Here is a 13,648-nt window from a genome sequence, read left to right as displayed (position 1 = left end):
AGTCTGACTCATGTTTGCACATACAGATATGTCTTTCAACGTCTTCCTGCCAGAGGAAGCTCCTGTTCATATTTATCATGTCAGCTTTACAGTGTCACACCATCCAACCAGACTTGTCCAGTCAGATTTCAAATTCCCGGCCAGGTGTGGTCATAATAACAGGGACACCTCACAAAATACGGCAATCCAACATAATTGGTGTGTGGCAAAAATTCCATTTATGAAGTTTTAAAATGTGTTTTTCTTCTTCTGTGAAAGAATGTGTTGGTTTAACGTTCATTAAATCTTGACTAAAAGGAAACCTAAGCTTCATACTCTGCTGAGCTGCCGGTGTGTTGGGGCATATTGTGATGAAAGCCAGATCAGCAGCTCGCAGACGATAATTCACTTACTTGGTTTCAGCTAATGGCTACTCCCTAAACAAATGATGTTCCATTGATGTGCACATGCCTGGGCTGTACAGTGTAGACGACTATTTGCTGTACGGGTCTCTGGTGATTTCACTTCCATTTAGCATTACAGTTGCCAGAAAACATTAATTTCATTTTGATCTTATTATGTTTCTTGTATGGCAAGGGGCCTTTAATATTATAGCATGCAGAATTAGCTCAGTCAAATTAATATGATATTATATGGATAAAGCTTAGACTAAACATATGTATATTGTCACACACAATTACATAACGCAGCTGACACACGAGTTAAAGAGTTTTACAGCAGGAACTGAGGAAGTGCCAACAGTAGCTGGCCCTCTGCCACATCCCCCGACCCTAAACCACCAACCGACCGACGTGTATTGAAAATCCTGAACTGCAATGACCCTAAAAGCCATCAGACAAATGCAGTGGAGGAAAAAAGTCCCAATATTTCTCTTTCAAATGAAAGGGAGAAGTATAAAGGAACATAAAATGGAATTGCTAAAATACAGTACCTTAAAATTGTACTTAAGTACTTTCCACCAATTTTATTTTCTGTAGCTCGAGATAAAGAATAACACACAGTAGTTCTGCTTTTGGCCTAGTTTAGTATGGGCTAAAAAAAAAAAAAGCCTCAGTGTTGACAGGAAGTTGTTGGTGTGAGAGAAGAGAGCTGGGCCTCATCTGGTTTACCATCATCTTTAGACCTGTGTCTCCAGTGGTTGGGTACTCCACCCACTGCCCCTAGATAAGAACAGATATATAACACCACATTGAATTTCATGGTTGCAATAACATGTTAGTTCCCTTGTTTGAGTTTCCTGCTCATGTATCTGTGAAATCTGTATACATACTGTACATCAGCCGGCTTGTCTTTCCCTCAGACATAACTGAAGTTCTCTGCGTGACTACTCCAGCACACAGTCGCCTAAAGCTTGTTTACCCTCGAGGTAACATTAACATCAGTTGTTTAGCAAGTCGGCCTAGTCAGCATGACAGTATGTCGTGAAACCTGTAAATTAATGGGGAAGCGGTAAAAATGAAACCATCCGTGGCTATTTCTAGTCAGTGAAGAATTGCACACTTCAGATACAAACCGAGTGTCATGCAGCAAATGGAATCAAGAGCCAGCGTCTTTCCGTTGCCAACATGGTGATCAGGCCAGCGGCGCTCATGTTGTGTTTGAAGCGGTTTCATTTAATGCTTTTGGTTTGAGGCCCAAACCATTTACTTACATTAAATGCGACATCATTTGCTTTACTTTGTGCTTTCACTGGACTTTTTTTTTAAGTGCCTTGCTCAAGAGCACTCTCCAGCTACCAGTCCACACTCCGTACGGGGACTTGAACCAGCAACCGGTGCCCAACCCAACTCCCTACGGATTAGACCTACTCCCCTCCCCCTCATGGTGTACTGTCACATTCATGTTGCATTTTCTTTTTTAAATTTGTTAAGTTTGAAGTCAACATCCAATTTGTGTCTGAAAACACCTCTGACTGCGACAGAGGATCGTTACACGACACTGTTATGTCACCTGCTGTCTTTCTCATGCATTCTTCTCTTCTATTTGAAAACCTTCGGTTTTGGCCTTGGGGGTGCCAGACAGTTTCCTGGCATTGTGAGAAATGGAACAGTCCAGGGATTTCAGGCCCATGTTTTTGTTTAGCGACCACATACTTGCATGTGAAGAGCTTGTTTTTATGTGCTGCATGGAACTATTTTGCGAGTGTAAGACAATAGTACAGGCTTTTCTATTTTCTTGAAACCTTTCACTCTAGCCTTGATGGTGTTTATTTTGTGGTGGACTGACAAAGAGAGGCACGGTGGCTGTGAAACACCCACTGTCTCTTTGATTGTCTGCGAGACTTTCCTTCATTTGTCTGGCTATTGTTGTAACTCTGTGAAGTCCAAATGAACCATCTTTAGATGACTGTCAAGTTACTAAACTACAAATCTTGTGTTTGTTTCACTGGAGTCTGTTCCAAACGGGGAAATATTAGTGTAACAATAAAACAGCTGACCAGTTCTTTTCAACTTTGCATGGTTTGACACAGATGTGAACTACAAAGCGTGGTTTTGGCAGTCGTACACTGGTTTTATCTGCCAGACAAGCTTTCATTTACATTACATCACGTGTCATGTAGCTGGCGCTTTTAATCAAAAATTAATAATATATATGTCTTTTTTTTTTGTTTTGTTATAACTGCTTACACTTTTCTGTTCCCTGTATCTGTCTTTTATTGTCTGTAAAGCGTGCTTGAGTGATTAGAAAAGCGCTGTTAAATAAAATGTATTATTATTATTATTATTATTATTATTATTATTATTATTATTAATCAAAGCAACTTCCAATTGCTATATATACCAGAGGTCGCACGCCTCTGGAGCAACTAGGGGTTAAATGTCTTGCTCAGGGACACATTGGTAGATGTATTACAGTGGGACTCTAACTCAGATCTCCCACAACAAAAGGCATTTATCATATCCACTGCGCCATCATCACCATCACCAGCCCCACCTCCCCCCCCCACACACCACTCCCACTGATGGGAAACCCAAGCTGGTAGTACACTTCCTGTTTAACACAGTTACAGCCACCCAACACAAATACACTCAAACAATATATAGTGACAAGTTACAGAAAAGATCAACCACTGCCCATCAAGAAGCTGAGAGTACTTTCAAGTTGTCTGAGACTAATTATTTATAAAAATCACATTCCTCCCTGCTAAGCCACTTCACACAGAACAAAGGCATTCATGTTTTTACTGGCTACCAAGTGGGCAGGTTCTCCTACAGGAGAGTTGAATGCTGTTTCAGAGAGCGCTGACAAGAGAAAGCTCTCTGTTCTGTCTCAGTTCCAGTGGCCCTTGTGGAATAAAAGTGTTCTTCTTTAGCCGAGCTGCTGCCCACACAGGTCGTCAAAAACAACAAGGAGACAGTTTAATTTGGTGTGCCTCGTCACCAGGGCCACACACAATCTCCACATCCGCAGATTTTAAGTCTTGTGTCTCAAAACTTTAACGCATCGCCCCCCCAAAGCAGGAAAGCGCTTTGCTAAATTCTCTAGATTTTCATTTTGGATCGCCGCTGAAGACTGTAAAAAGAAAACATGAGCAGGTTCCATTTGGGTCTGCTGATCACAGTAGGGCCCAAACCTTCTAATGTCAAGGACCACCAAACGGACACAAATCAGACCCTGGACCACCATTTGATGAGATGTTGTCCTAGGGACCCCCATCTGACAAGATGTGTGCTTTTAGATGTTTTATTACAGAACGTGTTTGAAACTCAAGACCAAAATAGTCATACATCGTGTCTTTGTGTTATTTATGGATGGAATTATAGTGAAAATAAATGATTCCTCTTTTTACTGGGTACCCCTTAGAACCCCCTTAAGGACGCCACTTTGGGAACCGCTGCCTCATCAGACCGGTGGAGGCAGTCACCTGAATCATTTTGACCTCCTGTCTTTATTTATTTTTATTTATTAAAACTAATCAAACTGTAATCCCAGACCTATGTTATCTAGCGTTCTTGAGATTGATGGATTCCTGTCTTCAGAGTCTTTACTTATGTAAAAGTAGAAGTACCACAACATTTACCTATATTACATTAAGTCCTGCATTCAAGATGTTGTGTATAGAAGCAATATAAGCAGCATTTTATTATGCAGCTGGTTGAGATGTAGCAAATTCTTATTTATATGCCGTTGTGCAAATTAACAAATTTAACCTAATGTATTGTACATGTAAGATCATCATAAATTTCGTATATAATAGCTTAATCTGCAAACCAACTAGTAACTGAGCGGCTAAATAAGTGTAATATAATAATAAAAAAGAATATTCCCCACTGTGATGCACTGGAGTCAAAGTATAAAGTAGCATAAGGCAACATCTACACTACTACGTTTTCATTTTTAATCTCCGTCCATATAAACACGTCTGACTACACGTCACATGACCATTCACACACTGGGCATGTGCGTGCCGGTGTAAACAGGAGATTGTCTGACGTTATTCTGTGGTTAAAAATTGAAAGAAGAACGATGGTGAAAGTAAGAGCAGGGATTTCTTCTCTTGGACTGACAGCGAGAGGAAGTGTTACAGAAAGATAACTCACCGGTAAGATGGCTGACGTGCGACGGTCTCACCTAAAGGTCTCTGCTTGGGCGCAGACAACCGCAGAGTTTAAACCACAGTGGGGGCAGTAGTGTTTCCAAATGACTCAGCCTGAGTAGGTTCCACACTAGTACTTTGATGATCTAATGGTTGTACAGGGTTTAACAAGTCACAAAAATATTAAAGAAACAACAACAACAAAAACATAGAGGCCTTTTATCTTTACTCATCACATCACAGTTTAGCCATGAAGAAGCAGTTATGTTTCAACTCAAAATGCAGCTGGAAGCATTAATTATTCTTTAATATCGAATTCTTTACAAATGGCTCAATGTTAATTGTATCACCGTTAATAGTGCATTTTAACTTGGGCTCTCTCACTGCTCAGGTAAGAATAGCTCAAAACATTAATTTGATTAAATATGTATCCAGCTAATTCTGAGCATGTGTTGTAAACCTTTTGATGAATTCCCTCACAATGCAGAGCTGCTTTGGTTGATAGAGCAGACAAAGGAGAAGGAGGAGTTAGAGGGGAAGCCGTAGGAGGGGTTAGCACACAGCTGCTCTCCCTTCCAAAGTACAAGAACTGGCTGTGACACCGGCACAAAGGAGAAGTAGAGCTCTGGAGAGGGAGATGCGTGCAGGGAAAACGTGTGTGAAGCTGTCCAAGGGAAATACTGAGGAAAGGGAGAGAGAAGTAGACACTTGAGTGACTCAGTCAGTCAGTAAGGAAGAGAGAGAGAGAGAGAGAGAGGCCCCCCCTTTCTCTCTCAGAACCCCCCCGGACAGGAAACAGACCCTGAGGACAAACTGTCTGTGAGACACTCACATTGTGACACACAGACGGAGAGCGGCAGTGCTCCTGTGAACACGCCTGCTGCTTTGTGGTGAGGACCTTGCGAGAGGTGGAAAAACTTATGACAGCTTTGTTACTACAGAACTGAAGAGGACACAAACAAAAAAACTGAGTTTTGACAAACAGATTTCTCCGTTTGCCATTGGAGACATCTCTCTAACGGACCTAAATGTGGATACGCCATCGTTTCTTTTGTAGACTAAGCAGCGCGTGGTAATTGAGGACTTGTGGAGCGAAAAGGAGACACAAACCAAAGCCTGCAACTTGTGGGGTGCAGCCTGGTGGAGAGACAGGGCAGGGGGAGGGGAGGACACTCCGGCCTGAATCTCTCATGTCCTTTGGAAGGGGTCTTTTCATTAAGAGGTAACCCCCCACCCTCAAGATGGCTACATCGAGAAAGAGAAGGGCTCATGTTGGCCATGTGCAGCCGTCCTAACATTGACAGACGTGTTGGAAAGAAACCTTTGTACCCGGGGCCTGAATTGTCAGATGACAGAGTGTCTTTCGATGCGTCCTGGTGTAGGACTGTTCTGTGCTTTACTCTCCACTCATGGTGAATTCATTGAGCAGGGCAGCCCTTTTTGTTATATAGCTATAACATAACAAACACCCATCATCCTCTCAGGCTCTCAGAATGTACAGCAATACAAACCACACCTGTGACAAGAACGATGGTTTCAAGTACCCGTTGTACAGTACCATCTTCAGCATTGTGTTTGTGGTGGGACTGATCACCAATATCGTGGCCATGTACATATTTGTCTGCTCCCTGAAGCTGAGGAACGAGACCACGACCTACATGATGAACCTGGTGGTGTCTGACCTGCTGTTTGTCTGCACGCTGCCCCTGAGGGTCTTCTACTTCATCAACCAGAACTGGCCTTTTGGAAGCATGCTGTGCAAGGTCTCCGTCTCGCTCTTCTACACCAACATGTACGGCAGCATGCTGTTTCTCACCTGCATCAGCGTGGATCGCTTTCTAGCCATTGTGCACCCTTTTCGCTCGAGGGCGCTCAGGACCAAGCGCAATGCTAAGATGGTGTGTGTTGCTGTGTGGGTGTTGGTGCTGTCTGGGAGTCTCCCCACAGGCTTCCTGTTGGATTCCACCTCACAGGAGAACAGCACGACCAACGCCACTTTCTGCTTTGAGAACTTCTCCTCCAAGCAGTGGAAAGCACACCTGTCCAAGGTGGTGATCTTCATAGAGACAGTGGGCTTCATCATCCCGCTTCTGCTCAACGTCTGTTGCTCCATCATGGTGCTGCACACCCTGCGTCGCCCCCAAACCATCAGCCGTGGCGGGAAGCTGAACAAAACCAAGATCCTGCGCATGATACTTGTGCACCTCTTTATTTTTTGTTTTTGCTTTATCCCCTACAATGTAAACTTGGTTTTCTATGCTCTGGTTCGCACTAACACGTTAACAGGCTGCTCTGCGGAGTCGGTGGTCCGGACGATCTACCCGATAGCCCTCTGCATCGCTGTGTCCAACTGCTGCTTTGATCCCATTGTTTACTATTTCACTTCGGAGACCATCCAGAACTCCTTCAAGAGGAAGTCTCAAGTCAGCCGTACCTATGACGCCAAGTTCTCAGAGGCCCTGCAGTCAGAAACCAGCTCCAACTTGCAGTGCAGCCTGAGGACTCTCAAGGCTAAAGTCTTTCACGGTGAGTCTTCAGTGTAAGTCTGGGGTTGCTTCAGTCAGCATGAAAGGTGTTAAATCCCCCCCCCCCCCCCATAGAAAAACAAACCTCTTTCAGACAATGGGAATTTGGGCTTTCATGGATTGAAGCACCCGCCAAAGAGGTCTTCTCTGTCTTCATCTCAGGACAAATGTTTGGACTTGTCTTCGACAGCCTCTGCTCTGCAGTGTTACTGCTACATTGACCCTTTGTTCCCATCTGTGGATGTCTTATTACTACTAACTAATTTCCCTTTCCTGTGGAATATTTTGTAATTGTGTTAGGCACAATTACTCTGAAATGAACCTGGAGGGAGATGTGATCACTGACCAGCAGGACAGTGGGGATGTTGAATGTGTGCCTGTATATTTGTACATTTCAGTGGTAAGTTGAGGTGCTTACTTTAGAATGGTATCTATTAAATTAACATAAAGTTATATCAAGCAATAGATTGTACAGGGCTTCTTTTTTAAATTTTAAATTACAAATAGGTCACAGAAGTGCCTTTTGGTTCTGGCACCAATCCATTGTCCACTCAATGTCTTTATTGTCTGTTAAATGCACTGACACAGAATTCCACTGCACTCAAGCTACAGTAAATGAATAAAAGTCATGTACTGTTTAAAAGAAATGAAACCTTTTTGTCATTTAAATGCTCTCTTTTGACGCTGGAAAATAAATGTTGAACTAAAACTGAAAAAGACATGCTGTTTCTTTACAGCATTAAACCTCCTGAGAGGTTCACACAGTGAAGATTTGGCATAGCACACTCCATTTCACTGTTAAACTTCTCCTCTAAAGGTTTTATCCTGCATGCAAATGAGGAGATAAAAAAGTAGAAGTAGACCGTCTAATGGAGTATCTATGACTCCCACTGGGGAGTGCCAGCTTATTGTGTGGCAACCAGTATTGAAAAAAGGAAGTCTTTATTAATGGCAACTGACAGAAACAGACATTCACACTTTCAGACATAAAGTGTATGTCTGGGGAACATAGCTGGACTGTATGCCATAATGAGGAGGGAATCAGTTGATACTAGAAAGGAGTGGGCGCGGTGTAGCTTCTTTTATGTATAACTTAACCTAGATAGGAATTCCATTTTATCATCCTGTAACATTTTGTTTTCCTTCTCAGCGAGGACATGGTGTTTTTAATATGCCCTCTGACAAGGCTGCTCCCCTACAACACCATATGTTGGGTCAGCACAGTTATGCAATACATCAAGGTGTTAAATTTAAATGAAAAAACAATATTCATAAGCAAGTCCTGTTTGCAGTTTGATAGAAAACAAACAGATGGATGAAAATGTCCTGCTGAGGGCTAATTTACTGGGATATGTCATCAGTGAGGAGTCAACACAGCGTGAGGGGGAACAACACAGAGCAGCATGGTGCTCTGACTTTATTGACACAGCCTGTAGGTCATCAGCTGCACTTTATCCATAACCCACCTATTATATATATATAACTCTGGCTCCGAAGCCATGTGAACCAGCCTGGGACAGGGTTAAATTCTGAAGCTGTTATCGACGTATATTTTAAATGACAATTTTTTTTATAAAACTAAAATGTGACTTTTTTCACATGTCAAGCAACGTGTGCCCTAATTTCAATTTTATACATTTCTAATAAATAGCCGTAATAGTTCTCGCTTTGTGTGTTTCCTTCAATTATTGTAAAATTACAAAAATAAGCACTTTTTAATTAGAAAAAAATATCTCATATTCAACATTGGAGCCTAATTACAGTATAAACCTGGCCAATGAACCATGAGGACAAAAAAAGTCGTGGTTTTGATATTAAGACGTATCGTGCGGCCCGCCCGGGATCTGATGAAAACAAAGTAAAGTACAGTTTGACTCCGAGGCAGCTGACGTCATCTGTACAGGAGACCGTTCCGATGAGGCATCCCGTGTAAGGAAGCTGCGACTTGGCAGACTTGCTCACTGAGCATTATGAAGTAGAACTCGTTCAGGAGTCCTCAGGCATCTTGACAAGTCATTTAAAAAAGGCAGCATTATTGAAGTGCATGAATAAGTGGGGCGGTGTGTATTCAGCACATGCAACCGTTATCTAACCAACAGGTGCTAATGGCTGTAGTTATCTGGGCCAAAGGTCAGGGCAGAGACAGACGGAGAGAGACAAACACAGGAAATCACAGTTTGAATGCAGTTAAGATATGTAAATGCATAGAATATGCAAGCTACAAAAACAAAAGTTAATGCAGTTCTTACTGAATATTTCCACATCTCCTCTGAAGATGAAACCAGCAGCACCTTCCTCATAAACGACGGATGACTGATGCAACTTCTACACGTTTCCTAATTGTTCCCATTTTACAATGAGCTTGTTGCTTAATGTTACGGACATGAAGCTGTGTATGCACTGAATTCTTCCGGTTGTATAAGCTCTCTGTTTAAGGGATCTGAGCCCTCACGTGAGCCCAGCAGGCTCCTCTGCATACACAACGGTTATCTAATCAGGCTGACCTCTTCTTCACAGCGGGCTGCAGAGTGAGCAAACACAGACACCACACTGCCTGTCATCACAAACACTCTGCTCTGCATTGCTCTGATGATTTCAGATGGGAGTGTGCATCGAAGTGTTCCTTTACAGTCCATGGACCAAGGATCTGGGGAATTTAGTGGCAGCAATGCAAAGATAGCATTTTAAATATAAATTTGCACTCAGTCCAATAGTATCTACTTTCACCCAAAATGTTCGCATAGATCTGCCTTTTGGGATCCATGAAGGAACTGCTGGAATCCTCCAAAGTCACACAGAACCCAAACAATGTTTTGGCTGAGGAAAATGTCTTCTGCAGGGTCATCACAGTCAGTGGCATTCTCCGCTCTACCCGTCTTAGTGGAGGCAAAAACAAGTCTGGATGTGGCCCTCAACATATAACTTCAGGTTCCTATTCCCCCGTGGTAAACCCAGCATGTTTTCTCCGTTGAACCTCCTAATGGCTGCTTTGACGTTTTGTCAGTCCAAACTGTCAGGAGTAACATCTGCTCGGCCATTAACAGGGACCTCACTAACAGGGACCTCACTAACAGGGACCTCACCAACAGGGACCTCACTAACAGGGACCTCACTAACAGGGACCTCACTAACAGGGACCTCACTATTTGTGCGTTTTCGGGGAAGACGGAGTTGAGCTGGGTAGGGGTTGAGAGCGGGGTGAGGTCCTTGTCCTCAGATTTACTCCACAGCGCCAGATCACATGACAAGGGAAGTGCCTGTCCCACTGAATGGATCTAGGGGGGGAAGGGGGTCCCTGCAGAGGATAATTAACCATTTCCCCAGCATGGCTCACAGGATAAATGCAGGAAGAAAAGTCTGTTATTACCCTGATATGGCCAGTGCCCATTTAGATGTATGTGACGTTTTCCCACAATTAGACCAGAATCGCATTCCCCATCTCTGGTATTTACGGCCCCACCTTGGTTTTTGCGGGTAAACAGGTATTATTATCGCTCTATAAAACTTTTTGTGTGTGTGTGTGTGTGTGTGTGTGTGTGTGTGTGTGTGTGTGTGTGTGTGTGCTTGCTTGCATGACAACTTTCCAGGATGGTAAGAAGAAGGTAATAAAAACACACAATGCGGGAGACAGAACATTGAATTAAATAACCATTTGTCGGGATGTGGTTTGACAAAAAAAAGCTTGTTGTGCTAGCACACAGGCTCCCTCATTCTAAAATCAGAAGCAGCACTGAACCAATAACCAGCAGTGGAATGGGCTCAGTGTCTGCAAGCAGGGAGGTAGGTTAAATAATGGCACCAACCAGTCACATGTAATCCTCCTTCACTCCCTGTTGACTCTCAGGCCATAAACAGGCCTTATCAATCCCTGGAGGAGTTATTTGACCAGATAAGCTCTTGGTTGCATAACATCTTAGGAATGAAACAGAAAGCATTAACATCATTTTCGCCCTTTGCCTGGGTGCTGTTGGGTTTACAAAAGCATGTCTGCAGCATGCGAGTGTTCAGCAAGTGGTAGGAACAGGAAAGCTCAAACTGGTTTCATATATGTTTTTTTTGGCAATGCAGCCAGGAATTAAATTGGGAAATTTCAACCACTTTTGACAAAGGGTGTGAGCATAAAACCGTCATTGTTTTTCTCTTCATTGACTGGATGAGTCTTTACCTGTAGGCAGAAATTCAGTGCCTGTTTGTGCATGAAAATGGTGGATGGGCCATGATGACATTAGTATAGAAGTCAAGATATTCTTGTGAAATAGCAAAGCCCTGACAGAAGATGATTCATGGAACAAGACTGCTTTGAGGGCTCAAACCCATAAAAGTCACTGCAGGATTGTTTCGATTTTGAATTGAATTAACACCAAAGTTCATCTGCAGTTCCGTATTAATCAAGGCAGCCACAAGTCCCAGCAGGAAATGGGACTGTGTAAGAAGTTCTGACACAATCTCTTCTTTGAATCCACCTGGAAATTCCTGTACACACTCTAATACACAAGGAAACACTGCACTGACACACACTGCAGCACTCATTTCTCATTTCCTGGAAACACCCCTGTCTATTACAATACTGTACACACAGATACAAAAGTACATCCAATCTGAGCCTCTGGTTGTGTCTGAGTGCTTCTGCCTGACTGAACATGCTGTCACAGTCTGTTGGAGAGAAAAAACCCAGTTATGATTAGGTGTGTTCTGCTTGATGGGACAGGTTGGGCTTGCATTAGCTGGGAGTCCTTCCTCTGGAAACTCCTGGGGATTTAAAACAATGTCTGACTAACCAATGTGGTCACACAACCCCCCCCCAGTAGCTAACGGGAGAAGACTGCTGAGACTGACGGCTCTCATGAGAGAAAGGAAAGTTCACTGGGTCAAACCCCAAGACAGACAAATGTCCCGTCAAAGCCTTGTTACAAATGAAAACACAAAAACTGATTCAAATGTTGAAAAATGTGCTTTTAGAGAATCTAACATCTTTACGCAATACACTAATATATAACATAAAATGATTACATTAATAAGTATTGAATTGGTCAAGGCTGTCCTTGATTAGAGGACTTCTTAGTAATCTAAGACATGTGATATGCCAACTAATTGATTAGTTGATTGCTTCAACAGATCTGTTCAACTTAACACAGAATCAGGCAAAGGCATCATTTAAAAAAAGAGATGTGCTCATAACCGGTCAAAAGTTTGGGGTCAAATTTCCATTGCACTCCATTATAGACAGAATACCAGCTGATCTGAGTGGGGGGGCTGATCTTTAATGCAATATCTACATTGCCCATTATCAGCAACCATTCATCCAGCGTTACAAAGGCTCATTCTGTTTACTAATCTGATATCATTTTAAAAAAGTACCTGAGAACCAAAACGACCGATTAGTCAACTAATCGACCAGGAGGGGGCAACCCTTGTAAAATGATAATGTCTAAGACAGAGCTCTTCAACAGGGGGTCTGCAACACCTAGGGGGTCCTTAGAGTCAGTGCAGGGGTTTTAGTACTCCCCCCCCCCCATCTTTAAACATGTCTAAATAAATATTCTGCAACTCTTGATCAAAGCTGGATCATGATCTGTGTGTTCACTGCACTTAGCGAGGGATACAAGTGTAAAAGAAATACCTAACATGTAGTAACTGAAGAGCTGATCAGAAGGCCCGGGATCCACCTATCAGGTTTTACTCAGCAGCTCCACTAAGCACACGGCAGATTAGCGCGAGCTAATACTACAACACACACTCGGAAGCAAATGGCCATAACACACTCCACAGCACACGCACACATAAAAGCTGACGCTGACAGGTCAGCCTAGAGGTCAGCATGTTCCCCCGTGAGGAATTTCAACGGAGCCTCTCAGACCACATAATACTTTCCCTCTTTCCTCAGCAGAAGTCTGTCTCCTATAACCACAGATAATCATTCTTTATTCCCAACTCTAATGTCCTCTGCTCGACCTTCTAGTGTCTGAAAGCCACAGCAAAACTGAAACATGTTTCTTACTTATGTGTTCCTGTTTTTTTAGTAGGGATGTATCTTCCCCCAAAAGAACAACCTTAAATATCACATGTTTAATTATACAATCAAGTGTAATATACCTAAACAACAAGTTCAAATTATTGGAGATAACCCTCATGGAAGATTTTGATAAGATATGAATGGAAAGGGGAACTGGAGAAGACCACTACGAGGATTAGATTCTTTCAATGTGGATAGACACGTGACATTATGTTCTCCTCTAACATGATCTACATTACTTATTATTTGACCTATTGACCTTTGAACTGTGATCTATGATTTGCGAAATCTTATTACTAAATATTTTTATTTGTTTTTAAGTGTATCATTGTCCTTTTATGTTTTTTCACTTTTAAGTTCGTGCTGCATATTGTTTTTTGTAACATTAATGTGTTTTGGTTTTTTTAGTCGTCAAATAACGCTGGTAAAAAAAAGAAAAAGATCACATGCTCAAAGGCCGACCTCCACGTCCCGTTGAGCCAGGCTCCCGGGGAGACAGCTCCTGTTTTGACCCTCTGGCCTTAGGGTGGGATGGACATGGATCATTGACACCCCCAAGGTTATCTGCCCTGC

At 42.7% G+C, this 13,648-nt stretch overlaps 1 protein-coding gene across 1 annotated transcript; it reads left to right on the top strand.

Annotated features, from left to right (window-relative positions):
- The first annotated feature begins 5,141 nt into the window (after positions 1-5,141).
- On the top strand, positions 5,142-7,705 carry lpar6a (lysophosphatidic acid receptor 6a). Its single transcript, XM_032504260.1, has one exon. The coding sequence runs from the start codon at positions 6,031-6,033 to the stop codon at positions 7,078-7,080; it is 1,050 nt and encodes a 349-aa protein (XP_032360151.1). The 5' UTR covers positions 5,142-6,030; the 3' UTR covers positions 7,081-7,705.
- The last annotated feature ends 5,943 nt before the right edge of the window (positions 7,706-13,648 follow it).

The sequence above is a fragment of the Etheostoma spectabile genome, chromosome 3, assembly GCF_008692095.1.
Source record: "Etheostoma spectabile isolate EspeVRDwgs_2016 chromosome 3, UIUC_Espe_1.0, whole genome shotgun sequence".
Lineage (NCBI taxonomy): Eukaryota > Metazoa > Chordata > Actinopteri > Perciformes > Percidae > Etheostoma > Etheostoma spectabile.
The sequence above is the reverse complement of the archived record's forward strand: the minus strand, read 5'-3'. Positions and strand labels throughout refer to the sequence as shown.

Bases quoted from the DNA above. Each gene is read 5' to 3' on its own strand.
- lpar6a (XM_032504260.1), top strand. From the start codon at position 6,031: ATGTACAGCAATACAAACCACACCTGTGACAAGAACGATGGTTTCAAG.